The sequence below is a fragment of the Phocoena sinus genome, chromosome 1, assembly GCF_008692025.1.
Source record: "Phocoena sinus isolate mPhoSin1 chromosome 1, mPhoSin1.pri, whole genome shotgun sequence".
NCBI classification, from domain to species: domain Eukaryota; kingdom Metazoa; phylum Chordata; class Mammalia; order Artiodactyla; family Phocoenidae; genus Phocoena; species Phocoena sinus.
The window spans coordinates 55,492,619-55,510,832 of record NC_045763.1 but is presented as its reverse complement, the minus strand read 5'-3'; the positions used below and the strand labels follow the sequence as shown (position 1 = coordinate 55,510,832).

At 39.6% G+C, this 18,214-nt stretch overlaps 1 protein-coding gene across 1 annotated transcript in view; it reads right to left on the bottom strand.

The window, feature by feature from the left end:
• Positions 1-208: 208 nt before the first annotated feature.
• The window catches only part of UBE2U (ubiquitin conjugating enzyme E2 U), a 71,918-nt gene continuing 53,912 nt past the window's right edge, over positions 209-18,214 (bottom strand). Inside the window, exon 10 of the mRNA XM_032629571.1 lies at positions 209-548. Coding sequence (XP_032485462.1) covers positions 361-548 — 188 coding nt within the window. The 3' untranslated portion in view covers positions 209-360. The remainder of the gene's footprint in view (positions 549-18,214) is intronic.

Sequence of the window (18,214 nt, the reverse complement as noted above, 5' to 3'; positions counted from 1 at the left end):
TAATGTCCAGCCTCTGAAGCTCCTGAGTGTTCCCCTCCAATACCAGCCTCTTCCTCACCCAAGTTCTGCCTGCAAAAATGTGTGTCCAGTAGCCTAACAATGCTGGGTATAACACCACTGATTGGAAAACCACAATGAACACTGCTGCTTGGCTAACTTAGGGTCAAACAATGAAGGAGAGCTCAAAAAATCTAAAACAACATATTCGCTGATTTGCACTTATATTTCTAATTTGTTCTTGCAGTGATAGGATGAGACCAACTTGAAAAGAAAATGGAATCCAAGTTGTGAGAGCCTTCCAAAGTTGCTCCATGAAGCTGAGCTGTGGTTGAGGCTGTTAATTTTTTAAATCCTCGAGCATTAGGCTTGGTCTTCCAAAGCATCTGTATCAAGAGTGTTGGTCCAGGCAACCAGATCTTCCACTTCTTCTTCCCATGGCTCATTTGTGCTAACATCAACTGGTAAAACTTTTCTCTTCCACCGCTCCTTTGTTTCATCCGTCTTTGTGACGATATCTGTTTCAGTTTGTGAATCAGGAAAAGTTTGAACTATAATGGGAAATACAAAAAACAGTAATTTAATAGACATGGGCAGGAAAAACAATAAAAAGAAAGTGTCCCTGCATTTGTAGCATAATGCCTAAGATCATCTAAATGAATGCAAGTAACCTTTTTAAAGTTTCTAAATTTCACATTTTGCAATGAACTTATTTGTCATGAATCATTCTTTCCCTTTTGGTCAATCTTTCTATGCTCATACATGTACTGAGCCCCTGCTAAGTGCCAGTAGATGTGTACGGGAAAAGGTGTCCATGAGTGATTCGGCAGCACAAGGACGGAATCACCATGTCTAAGTGAAAAAAGACTTGGACTTTGACAGGGAAGGAAAAATTTGCTAAACAGAGAGGGGCAGAGAAGGGAGATGGGAGCGCTTTAGATCAAGGACACAGCACAGACCAAGGCACAAAGGCATGAGAGAACCTGACAGCTTTGGAGGTAAACAGAGTTGACGTTTCAGTATTTATGCTCTGCCAGGTGCTGTGCTAAGCATGTGCTACATGTAAAATATAACTTAGACACAATGCTTATGATGGGCAGGTATTATTACCTTTATTTTAAAGATGAGGAAATTGAGACTGAGTGGCCTGCAGTAACTTGCCCAAGGACGTCCAGCTAATAATAGTTAATTCTAGGTCCAAAGGATCCAAAATCACTGTGTTACAGTGTGTGGACAGTTCAGTGGAGCTGGCTAGTCAGGCTGAGACCAGGTTAGGAAAGCCTCATATATCACACAAAGAAGTTTCATCTTTCTTGCATGGGTCTTGTAAACAGGGAAATAAATTGATTATATTTTAAAAGAAGAATATAGATACAGTATCTATATTTCTCAATACTTCCACTCAGCGAGGGGAACTTGCTTTCTAGGGGTGAACCCTAGTTGGTGCTATTTATGTTCTGCTACCCCTAAAACCCCACTGTACTCTCCCCTCCCTGCACAATTATTGCCACCTAATTCATTGCCCGGCATGCGGTCAAGGACAAATTCTGTTGGTTTCATATGTTTATTTCCCCAATTATGTACCAAATGAACCTTGTAATATCCATTGTCTTCCAGTTGTGCTACAGACAAGGGTTATGAATGAATTGTTCTCTCGGTCTCTTTGGTTTATGGAAAGATTTATAGAGGGATTTGAGTTTAGACGGCTGCCATCAGCCTATAAGAGGTCTGAGGTCTCTAAAGATTGAGTTCTTATTTTTATACTTTAATATTAATCTCTAGCTATTTTTTTTGTTAGCTTCTGCTTTATAACAAACTGAATCAGTTATACATATATATATATTCCCATATCTCTTCCCTCTTGCATCTCCCTCCCTCCCACCCTTCCTATCCCACCCCTCTAGGTGATCACAAACCACCTAGCTGATCTCCCTGTACTATGCAGCTGCTTCCCACTAGCTAACCATTTTACATTTTGTAGTGTATATGTGTCCATGCCACTCTCTCACTTTGGCACAGCTTACCCTTCCCCCACCCCATATCCTCAAGTCCATGCTCTAGTAGGTCTGTGTCTTTATTCCCGTCTTACCCCTAGGTTCTTCATGACATTTTTTTTCCTAGATTCCATGTATATGTGTTAGCAAACGGTATTTGCTTTTCTCCTTCTGACTTACTTCACTCTGTATGACAGGCTCTAAGTCTATCCACCTCACTACAAATAACTCAATTTCGTTTCATTTTATGGCTTAGTAATATTCCATTGTATATATGTGCCACATCTTCTTTATCCATTCATCTGTTGATGGACACTTAGGTTGCTTCCATGTCCTGGCTATTGTAAATAGAGCTGCAATGAATATTTTGGTACATGACTCTTTTTGAATTATCGTTTTCTGGTATATGCCCAGTAGAGGGATTGCTGGGTCGTATGGTAGTTCTATTTGTAGTTTTTTAAGGAACCTCCATACTGTTCTCCATAGTGGCTGCGTCAATTTACTTTCCCACCAACAGTGCAAGAGGGTTCCCTTTTCTCCACACCCTCTCCAGCATTTATTGTTTGTAGATTTTTTGATGATGGACATTCTGACTTGTGTTAGATGATATCTCATTGTAGTTTAGATTTGCATTTCTCTAATGATTAATGATGTTGAGCATTCTTTCATGTGTTTGTTGGCAATCTGTATATCTTCTTTGGAGAAATGTCTATTTAGGTCTTCTGCCCATTTTTGGATTGGGCTGTTTGTTTTTTTGATATTGAGCTGCATGAGCTGCTTATAAATTTTGGAGATTAATCCTTTGTCAGTTGCTTCATTTGCAAATATTTTCTCCCATTCTGAGGGCTGTCTTTTGGTCTTGTTTATGGTTTCCTTTGCTGTGCAAAAGCTTTGAAGTTTCATTAGGTCCCACTTCTTTATTTTTGTTTTTATTTCCATTTCTCTAGGAGGTGGGTCAAAAAAGTTCTTGCTGTGATTTATGTCATAGAGTGTTCTGCCTATGTTTTCCTCGAAGAGTTTTATAGTGTCTGGCCTTACATTTAGGTCTTTAATCCATTTTGAGTTTATTTTTGTGTATGGTGTTAGGGAGTGCTCTAATTTCATATTTTACATGTACCTGTCCAGTTTTCCCAGCACCACTTATTGAAGAGGCTGTCTTTTCTACATTGTATATTCTTGCCTCCTTTATCAAAGATAAGGTGACCATATGTGTGTGAGTTTATCTCTGGGCTTTCTACCCTGTTCCATTGATCTATATTTCTGTTTTTGTGCCAGTACCATACTGCCTTGATTACTATAGCTTTGTAGTATAGTCTGAAGTCAGGGAGCCTGATTCCTCCACCTCCATTTCTCGTTCTCAATATTGCTTTGGTTATATGGGGTCTTTTGTGTTTCCATACAAATTGTGCAACTTTTTGTTCTAGTTCTGTGAAAAATGCCAGTGGTAATTTGATAGAGATTGCATTGAATCTGTAGATTGCTTTGGGTAGTAGAGTCATTTTCACAATGTTGATTCTTCCAATCCAAGAACATGGAATATCTCTCAATCTATTTGTATCATGTTTAATTTCTTTCATCAGTGTCTTATAATTTTCTGCACACAGGTCATTTGTCTCCTTAGGTAGGTTTATTCCTAGATATTTTATTCTTTTTGTTGCAATGGTAAATGGGAGTGTTTTCTTCATTTCACTTTCAGATTTTTCATTATTAGTGTATAAGAATGCCAGAGATTTCTGTGCATTAATTTTGTATCCTGCTACTTTACCAAATTCATTGATTGGCTCTAGCAGTTTTCTGATAGCATCCTTAGGATTCTCTACGTATAGTGTCATGTCATCTGAAAATAGTGACAGCTTTACTTCTTCTTTTCCGATTTGGATTCCTTTTATTTCCTTTTCTTCTCTGATTGCTGTGTCTAGGACTTCCAAAACTATGTTGAATAAGAGTGGTAAGTGTGGGCAACCTTGTCTTGTTCCTGATCTTAGTGGAAATGCTTTCAGCTTTTCACCATTGAGGACAATGTTGGCTGTGGGTTTGTCATATATGGCCTTTATCATGTTGAGGAAAGTTCCCTCTATGCCTACTTTCTGCAGGGTTTTTATTATAAATGGGTGTTGAATTTTGTCGAAAGCTTTCTCTGCATCTATTGAGATGAACATATGGGTTTTCTCCTTCAATTGTTATTATGGTGTATCACGTTGACTGATTTGCGTATATTGAAGAATCATTGCATTCCTGGAATAAACCCCACTTGAACATATTGTATGATCCTTTTAATGTGCTGTTGGATTCTTTCGCTAGTATTTTGTTGAGGATTTTTGCATCTATGTTCATCAGTGATATTGGCCTGTAGTTTTCTTTCTTTGTGACATCTTTGTCTGGTTTTGGTATCAGGGTGATGGTGGCCTCACAGAATGAGTTTGGGAGTGTTCCTCCCTCTGCTATATTTTGGAAGAGTTTGAGAAGGATAGGCGTTAGCTCTCCTCTAAATGTTTGGTAGAAATCGCCTGTGAAGCCATCTGGTCCTGGGCTATTGTTTGTTGGAAGATATTTTCTTTTATTTTTTGCAGTACGCGGGCCTCTCACCGCTGTGGCCTCTCCCGTTGTGGAGCACAGGCTCCGGACGCGCAGGCTCTGCGGCCATGGCTCACAGGCCCAGCCACTCCGCGGCATGTGGGATCTTCCTGGACCAGGGCACAAACCCGCGTCCCCTGCATTGGCAGGCGGACTCTCAACCACTGTGCCACCAGGGAAGCCCTGTTGGAAGATTTTTAATCGCAGTTTCAATTTCAGTGCTTGTGATTGGCCTGTTCATATTTTCTATTTCTTCCTGGTTCAGTATTGGCAGGTTGTGCATTTCTAAGAATTTGTCCATTTCTTCCAGGTTATCCTTTTTACTGGCGTAGAGTTGCCTATAGTAATCTCTCATTATCTTTTGTATTTCTCCAGTGTCAGTTGTTACTTCTCCATTTTCATTTCTAATTCTATTGATTTGATTCTTCTTCCTTTTTTTCTTGATGAGTCTGGCTAATGGTTTATCAATTTCATTTATCTTTTCCAACAACCAGCTTTTAGTTTTATTAATTTTGCTATCAGTTCCTTCATTTCTTTTTCATTTATTTCTGATCTGATCTTTATTATTTCTTTCCTTCTGCTAAATTTAGGTTTTTTTTGTTCTTCTTTCTCTAATTGCTTTAGGTGCAAGGTTAAGTTGTTTATTTGAGATGTTTCCTGTTTCTAAAGGTAGGATTGTATTGCTATAAACTTCCCTCTTAGAACTGCTTTTGCTGCATCCCATAGGTTTTGGGTCGTCGTGTCTTCATTGTCATTTGTTTCTAGGTAGTTTTTAATTTCCTCTTTGATTTCTTCAGTGATCACTTCGTTATTAAGTAGTGTATTGTTTAGCATCCATGTGTTTGTATTTTTTACAGATCTTTTCCTGTAATTGACATCTAGTCTCATAGTGTTGTGGTCGGAAAAGATACTTAGTACGATTTCAATTTTCTTAAATTTACCAAGGCTAGATTTGTGACCCAAGATAGGATCTAACCTGGAGAATGTTCCATGAGCACTTGAGAAAAATGTGTATTCTGTTGTTTTTGGATGGAATATCCTATAAATATCAATTGAGTCCATCTTGTTTAATGTATTATTTAAAGCTTGTGTTTTCTTATTTATTTTCATTTTGGATGATCTGTGCATTGGTGAAAGTGGGGTGTTAAAGTCCCCTACTATGATTGTGTTACTGTCGATTTCCCCTTTTATGGCTGTTAGTATTTGCCTTATGTATTGAGGTGCTCCTATGTTGGGTGCATAAATATTTACAATTGTTATATCTTCTTCTTGGATCGATCCCTTGATCATTATGTAGTGTCCCTCTTTGTCTCTTCTAATAGTATTTTAAAGTCTATTTTGTCTGATATGAGAATTGCTACTCCAGCTTTTTTCTGATTTCCATTTGCATGGAATACCTTTTTCCATCCCCTCACTTTCAGTCTGTATGTGTGCCTAGGTCTGAAGTGGGTCTCTTGTAGACAGCATATATATGGGTCTTGTTTTTGTATCCATTCAGCCAGTCTGTGTCTTTTGGTGGGAGCATTTAATCCATTTACATTTAAGGTAATTATCGATATGTATGTTCCTATTCCCATTTTCTTAATTGTTTTGGGTTTGTTATTGTAGGTCTTTTCCTTCTCTTGTGTTTCTTGCCTAGAGAAGTTCCTTTAGTATTTGTTGTAAAGTTGGTTTGGTGGTGCTAAACTTTGTCTCAGCTTTTGCTTGTCTGTAAAGGTTTTAATTTCTCCATCAAATCTGAATGAGATCCTTGCTGGGTAGAGTAATCTTGTTTGTAGTATTTTCTCCTTCATCATTTTAAATATGTCCTGCCACTCCCTTCTGGCTTGCAGCGTTTCTGCTGAAAGATCAGCTGCTAACCTTATGGGGATTCCCTTGTGTGTTATTTGTTGTTTCTCCCTTGCTGCTTTTAATATGTTTCCTTTGTATTTAATTTTTGATAGTTTGACTAATATGTATCTTGGCGTGTTTCTCCTTAGATTTATCATGTGTGGGACTCTCTGTGCTTCCTGGACTTGATTAACTATTTCCTTTCCCATATTAGGGAAGTTTTCAACTATAATCTCTTCAGATATTTTCTCAGTCCCTTTCTTTTTCTCTTCTTCTTCTGGGACCCCTATAATTCGAATGTTGGTGTGTTTAATGTTGTCCCAGAGGTCTCTGAGACTGTCCTCAGTTCTTTTCATTCTTTTTTCTTTATTCTGCTCTGCAGTAGTTATTTCCACTATTTTATCTTCCAGGTCACTTATCTGTTCTTCTGCCTCAGTTATTCTGCTATTGATCCCTTCTAGAGAATTTTTAATTTCATTTATTGTGTTGTTCATCATTGCTTATTTCCTCTTTAGTTCTTCTAGGTCCTCGTTAAATGTTTCTTGCATTTTGTCTATTCTATTTCCAAGATTTTGGATCATATTTACTATCATTATTCTGAATTCTTTTTCAGGTAGACTGCCTATTTCTTCTTCACTTGTTAGGTCCGGTGGGTTTTTACCTTGCTCCTTCATCTGCTGTGTGTTTTTCTGTCTTTTCATTCTGTTTATCTTACTGTGTTTGGGGTCTCCTTTTTGCAGGCTGCAGGTTCATAGTTCCCGTTGTTTTTGGTGTCTGTCCCCAGTGGCTAAGGTTGGTTCAGTGGGTTTTGTAGGTTTCCTGGTGGATGGGACTAGTGCCTGTGTTCTGGTGGATGAGGCTGGATCTTGTCTTTCTGGTGGGCAGGTCCATGTCTGGTGGTGTGTTTTGGGGTGTCTGTAGCCTTATTATGATTTTAGGCAGCCTCTCTGCTAATGGATGGGGCTGTGTTCCTGTCTTACTAGTTGTTTGGCATAGGGTGTCCAGCACTGTAGCTTGCTGGTCGTTGAGTGAAGTTGGGTCTTGGTGTTGAGATGGAGATCTCTGGGAGATTTTCGACACTTGATATTATGTGGAGCTGGGAGGTCTCTTGTGGACCAGTGTCCTGAAGTTGGCTCTCCCACCTCAGTGGCACAGCCCTGATGCCTGGCTGGAGCACCAAGAGCCTGTCCTCCACATGGCTCAGAATAAAAGGGAGAGGGCTTCCCTGGTGGCGCAGTGGTTGGGAGTCCGCCTGCCGATGCAGGGGACGCGGGTTCGTGCCCCGGTCCGGGAGGATCCCACATGCTGCGGAGTGGCTGGGCCCATGAGCCATGGCTGCTGAGCCTGTGCGTCCGGTGCCTGTGCTCCGCGGCGGGAGAGGTCACAGCAGTGAGAGGACCGCGTACCGCAAAAAAAAAAAAAAAAAAAAAAAAAAAAAAAAGGAGAATAAAACACCCAGACAGTCAGAACCCTAGGACAAATGGTGAAAGCAAAGTTATACAGACAAAATCTCACAGAGAAGCATACACATACAAACTCACAAAAGGAGGAAAGGGGGAAAATAATATATCTTCTAGCTATTATTAATTTAAAATTAAATTCTGTCTTTCCCTTGAGAAAATCTTCTCTATGAACATATCATTGATGGACTAATGATACTTCTTTCTAACCATGTTTGAGCTGTTCTAAATGCATATGCTTTTGGTCACAAGAAATACAGAGCCCAATTCAAACCAGTTTAAACAACAGAGAAATGTCTTATCTCACAGAAGGAGATCAGAGGTAGGGCAGGACTGAATGATACAGTGACTCAACAATGTCTTTCAGGACAAGTTCTTTACACTACTCTGCTTTACCATCTCTGGCATTGTCTTCATCTTCAGAGTCACAGCAAGAGACATGTGGCCATTCTAGTACTCATACCAGACACAGCAACATGCAGAGGAATAAAGGGGTCTTTTCTCCAGGGTCTCATTTTTAAGAGTAGGAAAACTACCCCTGGAAGGACCTAGTATATTTCCTCTCAGGCTGGATTGTGTCACACCCTACTCCTAAACTAGTCACTGGCAAGGGAAATGGGATTACCATGATTGGGTAGTCAGTTGTTGGAGTGGAATGAATGTTGGGAGTCAATGACCTTGACCATTTGCCCTCTTAGTTCCTGTGCTGCTAAAAAAACAAAACAAAACAACACTCCTAGGAAGCAAAAAAAGAAATCCTAGCTAGATTAGCAGAGCATAATGCAAAACAAACATAAAAATGTTTCCTCATGACATAGAAGAAGTAAACATTATTTTGAACCTTTTTCCTCCAGAAAATCTTAAGCATTACAAATCGCTCTGAGAAACCTTGGATTTACTGATTGGAATGAATAACAATAACCTTTGTTACTATGTTAAAATAAGTTACAGAAACACAAATTCTAATTGCCTTATGGTTTGTATGCCTTTCTTGGGATGGATCCTCAAAACCCTGCTTCTTAAAATTTTTTCTAATCCTAAAATAATTTAGTTAGTGAAGATACTAAGTTCTGTTCTGATTGGTGGGCTCTGATTATTGCCCAATGGTTTGTTTCCATTCACTTCTGTATTAGTTTCAGTTCAGTTAGAAAAACAAAGCCCTGGAGGGTGGAGTCAAGATGGTGGACTAGGAGGATGCAGAATTCATGTCTGCACAACTAGGGCACCTACCAGTCACTGGTGGGGGACCACAGAAACCTAAGAGGATGGGAGGAACCCCCAACAACCAGTTGTTTCAATTATATTTTTATTTTTCCTAATATATTATTTATCTTTCTAATTTTATTTTGTTTTTTATTCTTTGTTATTGTACTGCTCCTTTTTTGCTTTTTTTTTTTTTTTTTTTTGCCTCACCACACAGCTTGCAGGATCGTGGTTCCCAGGCTGGAGGTCAGGCCTGAGCTCCTGTGGTGGGAGCTCTGAGTCCAAACTGCTGGACTAACAGAGAACCTCAGACCCCAGGGAATATTAATTGGAGTAAGGTCTCCCAGAGGTCCTCATCTTGGCACCAAGACCTGGCTCTGTACAACTGTCTGCAAACTCCACTGCTGGACGCCTCAGGCCAAACAACCAGTAAGACAGGAATACAGCACCACCCATCAAAAAAAAATGAAATGACAAAAAAATACGTTACAGCTGAAGGAGCAAGGTAAAAACCTACAAGACCAAATAAATGAAGACAAAATAGGCAACCTACCTGAAAAAGTATTCAGAGTAATGATATTAAAAATGATCCAAAATCTCGGAAACAGAATGAAGAAAATACGAGAAATATTTAACAAGGATCTAGAAGAACTAAAGAGCAAACAAACAGTGATGAACAACACAATAACTGAAATTAAAAATACTCTAAAAGGAATCAACAGCAGAATAAGTGAGGCAGAAGAACGGATAAGTAAGCTGGAAGATAAAATGGTGGAAATAACGGCCAGGGAGCAAAATAAAGAAAAAACAATGAAAAGAATTGAGGACAGTCTCAGAGACCTTGGGGACAACACTAAACACACCAACATTCGAATTATAGGGGTTCCAAAAGAAGAAGAAAAAAGGAAAGGTGTGAGAAAATATTTGAAGAGATTATAGTTAAAAACTTCCCAAACATGGGAGAAGAAATAGTCAATCAAGTCCAGGAAGTGCAGAGAGTCCCATACAGGATAAACCCAAAGAGAAACATGCCAAGACACATATTAATCAAACTATCAAAAATTAAATATAAAGAAAAAATATTAAAAGCAGCAAGGTAGGGGCTTCCCTGGTGGCGCAGTGGTTGAGAGTCCACCTGCCAATGCAAGGAACATGGGTTCGTGCCCCGGTCTGGGAAGATCCCACATGCCGCAGAGTGGCTGGGCCCGTGAGCCATGGCTGCTGAAATAACATACAAGGGAATCCCCATGAGGTTAACAGCTGATCTTTAAGCAGAAACTCTGCAAGCCAGAAGAGAGTGGCAGGACATATTTAAAGTGATGAAAGGGAAAAACCTAGAACCAAGATTACTCTCCCCAGCAAGGATCTTATTCAGATTCGATGGAAAAATCAAAAGCTTTACAGACAAGCAAAAGCTATAAGAATTCAGCACCACCAAACCAGCTTTACAACAAGTGCTAAAGGAACTTCTCTAAGTGGGAAACACAAGAGTAGAAAAAGACCCACAAAAACAAACCCAAATCAATTAAGAAAATGGTAATAGGAACATACATATCGATAATCACCTTGAATATAAATGGATTAAATGCTCCAACCAAAAGACACAGACTGGCTGAATGGATACAAAAACAAGGCCTTTATATATGCTACAAAAAACCCACTTCAGACCTAGGCACACATACAGACTGAAAGTGAGGGGATGGAAAAAGCCATTCCATGCAAATGGAAATCACAAGAAAGCTGGAGTAGCAACACTCATATCAGATAAAATAGACTTAAAAATAAAGACTGTTACAAGAGATAAGGAAGGACACTACATAACAATCAAGGGATCAATCCAAGAAGAAAACATGACAATTGTAAATATTTATGCACCCAACATAGAAGCACCTCAACACATAAGGCAAATGCTAATAGCCATAAAAGGAGAAGTCGACAGTAACACAGTAATAGTGGGGGACTCTAACACCCCACTTATACCAACAGACAGATAATCCAGACAGAAAATAAATAAGGAAACACAAGCTTTAAATGACACAATAGATCTGATAGACTTAATTGATATTTTTAGGACAATCCACCCAAAAGTGGAAAAATATGCTTTCTTCTCAAGTGCATAAGGAACTTTCTCGAGAATAGAGCACATCTTGGGTCACAGATCAAACCTTGGAAAATTTAAGAAAATGAAATCGTATCAAGCATCTTTTCCAACCACAACGTTATGAGATTACTAATCAGTTATAGGGAAAAAAACAGTAAAAATCACAAATACATAAAGGCTAAACAGTGCTCTGCTAAATAATCAAGAGACCACTGAAGAACTCAAAGAGGAAATTAAAAAATACTTAGAAACAAATGACAACAAAAACATGATGATCCAAAACCTACGGGATGCAGCAAAAGCAGTTCTAAGAGGGATGTTCATAGCAATTCAAGCTCACCTCAAGAAAGAAGAAAAATCTCAAATAAACAAACTAACCTTACACCTAAAGCAACTAGAAAAAGAACAAAGAAAACCCAAAATTAGTAGAAGGAAAGAAATAAAAAAGATCAGAGCAGAAATAAATGAAATAGAAACAAAGAAAACAATAGCAAAGATCAATAAAACTAAAAGCTGGTTCTTTGAGAAGATAAACAAAATTGATAAACCTTTAGCCAGATTCATCAAGATAAAAAGGGAGGGGACTCATATCAATAAAATTAGCAATGAAAAAGGAGAGAATACAACTGACACCACAGATATACAAAAGGCCATAAGAGACTACTACAAGCAACTGTATGCCAGTAAAATGGACAACCTGGAAGAAATGGACAAATTCTTAGAAAAGTACAAGTTTCCAAGATTAAACCAGGAAGAATTAGAAAATATAAACAAACAAATCACAGGTAATGAAATTGAAACTATGATTAAAAATCTTCCAACATGGGACTTCCCTGGCAGCGCAGTGGTTGGGAATCCGCCTGCCAATGCAGGGGACACGGGTTTGAGCCCTGGTCCGGGAGGATCCCACATGCCACGGAGCGGCAGAGCCCATGTGACACAACTACTGAGCCCGCGAGCCACAGCTGCTGAGGCCCGTGTGCCTGAAGCCTGTGCTCAGCAGCGGGAGGCCACCGCGGTGAGAGGCCCGCACACCACGGCAAAGGGTGGACCCCGCTCGCCGCAACTGGAGAAAGCCCATGCACACACAGCCACAAAGACCCAACACAGCCACAAATAAATAAAAAAATAAGTAAATTTATAAAAAAAAAAAATCTTCCAACAAACAAAAGTCCAGGACCAGATGGCCTCACAGGCAAATTCTATCAAACATTTAGAGAAGAGTTAACACCTAACCTTCTCAAACTCTTCCAAAAAACTGTGGCGGGAGGAACACTCCCAAACTCGTTCTATGAGGCCACAATCACCCTGATACCAAAACCAGACAAAGATATCACAAAAAAAGAAAATTATAGACTAGTATCACCGATGAACATATAGACACAAAAATCCTTACAAAATACCAGCAAACAGAATCCAACAACACATTAAAAGGATCATACACCATGATCAAGTGGGATTTATCCCAGGATGCAAAGATTCTTCAATATACACAAATCAATCAATGTGATACACCATATTAACAAATTTGTTATACAATTATTATACAATTAACAAAGTGAAGAATAAAAACCATATGATCATCTCACTAGATGCAGAAAAAGCTTTTGACAAAATTCAGCACCCATTTATAAGAACCTTCCAGAAAGTGGGCAGAGAGGGAACCTACCTACCTAATAAAAGCCATATGTGACAAACCACAGCAAACACATTCTCAATGGTGAAAAACTGAAAGCATTTCCTCTACGATCAGGAACAACAGAAGGATGTCCACTCTCACCACTATTATTCAACATAGTTTTGGAAGTCCTAGCCATAGCAATCAGAGAAGAAAAAGAAAGGGAAATACAAATTTGGAAAAAGAAGAAGTAAAACTGTCACTGTTTGCAGATGATATGATATGATACATAGAAAATCCTAAAGATGCCACCAGAAAGCTACTAGAACTAATCAATGAATTTGGTAAGGCTGCAGGATACAAAATTAATGCACAGAAATCTCTGGCATTCTTATACACTAACAACTAAAGATCAGAAAGAGAAATTAAGGAAACACTCCCATTTACCACTGCAACAAAAATAATAAAATACCTAGGAATAAACCTACCTAAGGAGGCAAAAGACCTGTATTCAGAAAACTATAAAACACTGATGAAAGAAATCAAAGGTAACATAAATAGATGGAGAGATATACCATGCTCCTGGATTGGAAGAATCAATATTGTGAAAATGACTATACTACCCAAAGCAATCTACAGGTTCAATGCAATCCCTATCAAATTACCACTGGCATTTTTCACAGAACTAGAACAATAAATTTTACAATTTGTATGGAAACACAAAAGATCCCGAATAGCCAAAGCAATCTTGAGAAAGAAAATTGGACCTGGAGGAATCAGACTCTCTGACTTCAGACTATACTACAAAGCTACAGTATGGTACTGGCACGGAAACAGAAATATAGATCAATGGAACAGGATAGAAAGCCCAGAGGTAAACTCAGGCACCTATGGTCAACTAATGTATGACAAAGGAGGCAAGGATATACAATGGAGAAAGACAGTCTCTTCAATAAGTGGTGTGGGAAAAACTGGACAGCTACATGTAAAAGAATGAAATTAGAACACACCCTAACACCATACATAAAAAAAACTTAAAATGGATTAAAGACCTAAATGTAAGGCCAGACACTATAAAACTCTTAGAGGAAATCACAGGCAGAACACTCTATGACATAAATCACAGCAAGATCCTTTTTGACCCACCTCCTAGAGTAAGGGAAATAAAAACAAAAATAAACAAATGGGACCTAATGAAACTTAAAAGCTTTTGCACAGCAAAGGAAACCATAAACAGGATGAAAAGAATGGGAGAAAATATTTGCAAACGAAGCAATGGACAAAGGCTTAATCTCCAAAATATACAAGCAGCTCATGCATCTCAATATCACAAAAACAAACAACCCTAACCAAAAATGGGCAGAAGACCTAAATAGACATTTCTCCAAAGAAGATATACAGATGGCCAACAAATGCATGAAAAGATGCTCAACATCACTATTTATTAGAGAAATGCAAATCAAAACCACAATGAGGTATCACCTCACACTGATCAGAATGGCCATCATCAAAAAATCTACAAACAATAAATGCTGGAGAAGGTGTGGAGAAAAGGGAACCCTCTTGCACTGTTGGTGGGAATGTAAATTGATACAGCCACTATGGAGAACAGTATGGAGGTTCCTTAAAAAACTAAAAATAGAACTACCATATGATCCAGCAATCCCACTACTGGGACTATATCCTGAGAAAACCATAATTCAAAAAGAGTCATGTACCAAAATGTTCATTGCAGCTCTATTTACAATAGCCAGGAGATGAGCAACCTACGTGTCCGTCAACAGATGAAATGGATAAAGAAGATGTGGCACATGTATACAAGGGAATATTACTCAGCCATAAAAAGGAACGAAATTGAGTTATTTGTAGTGAGGTGGATGGACCTAGAATCTGTCACACAGAGTGAAGTAAGTCAGAAAGAGAAAAACAAATACTATATGCTAACGCATATATATGGAATTTTTAAAAGCGGTACTGATGAACCTAGTGGCAGGGCAGGAATAAAGACACAGACGTAGAGAACAGACTTGAAGGCTTAGGGGGGAAGGGGAAGCTGGGATGAAGTGAGAAAGTAGCATTGATGTATATACACTACCAAATGTAAAATGGATGGCTAGTGGGAAGCTGCTGCATAGCACAGGGAGATCAGCTCGGTGCTTTGTGATGACCTAGAGGGATGGGATAGGGAGGGTGGGAGGGAGGCTCAAGAGGGAGGGGATATGGGGATATATGTATACATATAGCAGATTCACTTTGTTGTACAGTAGAAAGTAACACAGCATTTTAAGGCATTTATACTCCAATAAAGATGTGAAAAAAAAAGAAAAACAGAGCCCTCACAAGTAATACAAGAGTGAGAAGTTCAATATATGAAACAAGGATTATACACGTGTGGGAAGACCTGGAGCAGTGAGGTCTGGAAGGCCATAGCTGGAGAACCAGAGGAACATCACTGCCTATGTTAGCCTGATGCACTGTGAGTGGGGAAACCAGCACGAGATGCTGCACACATCTAGCCATCCCAAGTGGGACAAACACTGTGAGCTCATGGAGATTTCTGTGAAGCCATCACATCTGTAAAGCGAGAGTCTGTGAAGAGCTGCATGAAACTTCTGTGTCTGAGGAAGCTGCCATGTATGATACACACTTCTCAAGAATGACGGCCTTTTCTCCACTCCCACCTCCAAAATCTCAGAGGAATTTTTTCACATTGGCAAACTATGACATGCTAACCCTCTCTGCAAAAGGGAAGCACGGAGTTCATTCCTTTTCCAGCTGAGTCATATTTTCCTTTGGTATCCTGTACAAGTTCACTCTTGCTATATAATAAACAATCACAAGATCTCAGTGACATAGGACAGCAAGCATTTGTTTAGGTCACGCACCTGCAGGTCAGCTGTGGGTAAGCTTCTGTGGGTTGCGGATGGCTGGGAAGCTTGGCTGGGAAGCTTGGTGACCAGAGGGCTAGTCCAGGCATGTTCTTGTGATGATGGCAGGAGTGAAAAAAGCAGGCCAAATTGCACAAACCCTTCCCAAACCCTGAGCACATCATACCCACTAATATTCCACAGGTCAAAACAGTCACATGGCAAAGCTCCAAGTCAAGGGTCAAGGGAGTACATTTTGCCCACGGTGGTGGAACAGGATAGGGAGTGAATGTTTCTGAACGCTAATCTAATTGGCCACAACCTCTTAGGTACAGTCTCTTCTCTCAGCAGTAAGATTAGACACAAAGGAGAGTCTATTCCAATTTCAAAGAGGATATGACCCAGAACTAGAAATCAAATGAGTTTCTGGACATTCCTTAAAATGTTCTCTTCCAGCTCACTTTTCTTACTTTTTCTCATTCATCATGAGTTTATCCCCCCTTTTTCCGAAGTCACAGGGTTACTGAAACAGTGACAACTCTACTCCATCCTATCATTCACTCATTTGTTCATGAGCATTGAATGACTACTCTATGCCAAGCACCATGCTGAGAGGTAAGCAGCCCCTTCCCTCAAGGAGGTCACGTTCTTTTAAAGGAGACTGGCAGTAAAGAGACCACTATAACATAGCACATGTGGTGGACAGACTCTAAGCTGGCCTGTCATGATCCCCACATTCTGCTGTTCACACCTTTGTGTAATCTCCTCCCTTTTGAGTGTGGGTAGGACTTGCTACTTGCTTCTAATCAATCGAATATGACAAAGGTAATGGAACCTCACTCTCATGATTATGTTATATAAGTTTCTACCTTACTATCAGACTTGTTCTAAAGAATTTCCTTGCTGGCTGGCTGAAGTAGGAGGCTACGCTGGGAAAGCCCACAAGGCGATGAACTGCCGGAAGCCTTAAGAGCAGAGCGAGGCCTCCAGCATACAGCCAGCAAGAAGCTGGGCCCTCGGTCCTAAAGACAAAAGGAAGTGAATTTTGTCAGCAACTTCAGTGAGCTTACAGCAAGCAAATTCTTCCTTGTTCCAGCCGCCAGATGAGAATGCAGCCCAGCTGACGCCTTGATCACAGCCTTATGATATCCCAAGCAGAAGATCCTGCTACATCGTGCCTTGACTGTGGGCACATATAAACTGTGAAATAACAAGTGTGTGCTGTTTTAAGCCATTTAGTGTGTGGTAATTTATTACATAGCAATAGAAAACTAATAGAGCATGGTAAGACATGATAGTGTGCTATGATGGCTCACAGGGAAAGTTTCCTAGAGAAGGTAATACCTGAGCTGAATCTCAGAATGAGTAGGTACTAGAAAGGAAGAAAAAGGAGGGAATGATGTTGGGAACTGCGGGGTGGGTATATGAGAAAACACAGAGCACCTCTCAAATTTTTTTGAAATGAAGGAGGGAATAAACAACCATGACCTACTAGGTCAGTGTGGTGTTTAGGGTGTAAGTAGGACAAATAATTTTAGATTCGCTTAAAACATAAGCAGATTTGAGCTATAGAAAGCAGTCTGACAAAGCATGGACAGAAATTGTTGCAATCATCAACTTAACGAAATGACCTCTTCCGCTGGTGAAGATGGGGGTGGGGGGATGTTGGAGGAGAGAACTGCAGAGAGGAGTAGAGAATTCATGGAGGAAGCAGAGAGTAAGGCTGGAGAAAGCAACACTTCTTACCAATTCTTCCAGGCACCGTGAATCTGGTATAAGGCACAGTTGAATGGAGAAGACTGAGGCTGGTAATTTAGAGGATGAATATGCATGACACACCAAAACAAGTAGGAGCAAGAGAAGTAGATACTGAGTGGGGAAAAGAAAGAGATGGGGGCAGGACCTTGAACAATCACTGAATGAAGGTTATTGCCTGTGTCTGGCGTTTGTAGGCTGTTGTGTTTCAAGGACAGGCAACAGCAAAAGCAGCAATGAATAGTTCAGAGGACTTCCCAGTTCACAAAGAATATTTACCTCCATGGAGTCATTTAGTCACAAGAATCCTCTGACATAGGGAAGGATATTAGAAACAAATATTTACTGAACATCTTCCATGTACCCGGTACTAGCTGAGGATGAAGAAACGGAAGCTCAGAGGTTAAGAGACTCTCCTATAATTACATAGATGTGGTATCTAAACCCAAGTTCTCTGACCCCGAATGTTTTGCTCTCCCTTCTATAGTAGCTGATTTCCATAAGTTACCAGCTCTCTCTTCCTGCTCAAGACCTACCCCCAATCTGTACCAAATGTTTCTTTGAAAAAATTTTCATTCTAAAAATAGTACCTGAAACATCTCAACTAATATTATTCCTTTCTTTTCAACCATATTGCATGTATCTCTGAATTTAAAATGAGTTCTGGGAATCCGTTTATTTAGTGTTTTGCTTATTTTTGCTGCTTTTATACATTTGAAACTTAGCCTTAGATTTTCAAATTGTGTATTCACCTATCAAAGGCTACAAAACTTGAAAGTATAACTAATTCATTTTTTTCAAAGCTCCAATTCTTA